Consider the following 1,994-nt stretch of genomic DNA (forward strand, 5'->3'; position numbering starts at 1 on the left):
TCACTACATCTGAAGATAGTACTTATTACTCTTGAGATCTGTTTCTCTGGGCAGGTAGAAGGAATATACATATAGGATTTAGTTATTAAATTGACTTGATGTGATTATATAACAAAAATTAAAAGGTGGAAAAAGGAGTATATGGTGAGAAGAGGAACAGGGAAGTGGAATGTAGTAAAGTATATCACATGAAGCAACAAAAATACCCTATTACAATAGAGGGAAAGAAGAGAGGGGTGAGCATCATTTCAGCCTTATTCATCAAATTTGGTTTAAAGAGGGAATAATATATACATTCATGTGGATAAAGAAATTTAGCTTATATTTTAAAGAAGTAAAAAGGTAGGGGGAAAGGGGTAGCACTGAGAGAAGGGAGGGCAGAAGCAAGGATGGAAAGGGGAAAGAAGGAGGGCTGTTGATCAAAGGGAGGGCAGATTGAGGGAGGCAATGGTCAAAAGTTAAATGCTGGTGAAGAGGAATAGGGTGAAAGAATAAAAAAATGTACAAACAAAGGGGAAAATAGGCCAGACGGAAATACACAGTAATCATAATGGTGAATATGTATGGGCGGAACTCTTCTATAAAATGGAACTGAATAGCAGAGTGGATTAAAAACTAGAATCGTACAATATATATAATATATATATTTTTTGCCTTTTCCTCCACTTTATTTCATACTCCCACCACACCACCACAATAATGACTTCTTCTTAATTTAAACTAAAAACCATTAGGGGTTCTGGAAAGGTGTATGTGTGTGTGTACTGGGGGGAGAGGGGAAGGGAATGGTGTCACAGCCTGAGGTGTTGGGGGGAAGGGGAGGAGACAAGTCAGCGGATGGTCTTGACAGGGCTCTTGAAGTTGCTGGCTGCCGGAAGCTGCAGTTGATAGGCCATAGGGTGGATCTTGAAGCCATACAGCCTGGGCACAAATTGGTTGGCAGACCGTTTGGGCCTGTACTCAGGATGCACCATGAAGAGCATGTGGGGAAGGCCAGTGCCAAAGTAATCACCATCTGTGTGGTGGTGCCTGGACGACTTGGGGGTGTAAACATCCATGCACTTGGGGCAGTACAGCTTCACCATGGCCTCACCTGGTATGTCTGACACTCCAATGGGCAACATGGGCTGGTTTTCACAATATACACGGGGACAATAGCCAAAGGCTCCCTGCTGGTATTTTTCCAACATCTGGGCGATGCCACGGTTTGTGAGGATGTAGCGAGCATGAATCAGTCCATACAGCATCTCGGCTGCCTGCTCGATCAGGTCACTCTGGTTGCGGTTGTCCTCCAACTCCTCATCAGGTTCCAAGTCAAGGATCATGTCTAGTGCCTGCCTATAGTGGGGCACCTGTTCATTTACCCCAGTGAGGTTGAACTTGTCTTGGATATAGTCTTCATCCACCTCACAGAAGAATTCATTGCCATGAAGCCCACAGAACCATGAGATCCATGATACTTCCTCGGAGCTACTCATCTTTACGTCAGCTACCGGGCCGGGGCTGGGGAGGGAGAGGGAGAAGTTGCTCCCAGGGGCAGCGGCGGCAGCAGCAAAGCTGCGCAGCGAAGGCCGCGGTCCAGACCGCGGCAGGCGAAGCGGTCGGTCCAATATGTTTTTTATAAAGAGCAATTTTGAAGCAGAGAGATATATATAGAGAGTAAAGGTAAAAGGTTGGAGCAGAATATATAATGTTTCAGCTAACGTAAAAAAATAAATAGAGGTAGCAACCCATATCTCAGACAAAGCAAAAGGAAAAAATAGATCTAAATTTTTTTAAAAATTACAGAAGAAATTACATATCTTGCTAAAATATACCCTAGATAGTGAATTAATATCCATACTAAACACATATTCACTAAGTGGTATAGAATTCACATTCAAAGAGGAGAAGATAAATGAGCTAAAAGAGGAAATAGACAGCAAAACTATACTAGTGGAGTATCTTAACCTTCTTCTATCATAACTAGATAAATCAAACCATAAAATAAATAA

The 1,994-nt window shown here is 42.6% G+C and overlaps 1 protein-coding gene across 1 annotated transcript; it reads right to left on the reverse strand.

The window, feature by feature from the left end:
* Positions 1-646: 646 nt before the first annotated feature.
* On the reverse strand, positions 647-1,596 carry LOC122735251 (casein kinase II subunit beta-like). Its single transcript, XM_043976623.1, has one exon. It carries the CDS (start codon positions 1,476-1,478, stop codon positions 831-833), a length of 648 nt encoding a protein of 215 aa, XP_043832558.1. The 5' UTR covers positions 1,479-1,596; the 3' UTR covers positions 647-830.
* Between the last annotated feature and the right edge of the window lie 398 nt (positions 1,597-1,994).

Source organism: Dromiciops gliroides, chromosome 1 (assembly GCF_019393635.1).
Source record: "Dromiciops gliroides isolate mDroGli1 chromosome 1, mDroGli1.pri, whole genome shotgun sequence".
NCBI classification, from domain to species: Eukaryota; Metazoa; Chordata; class Mammalia; order Microbiotheria; family Microbiotheriidae; genus Dromiciops; species Dromiciops gliroides.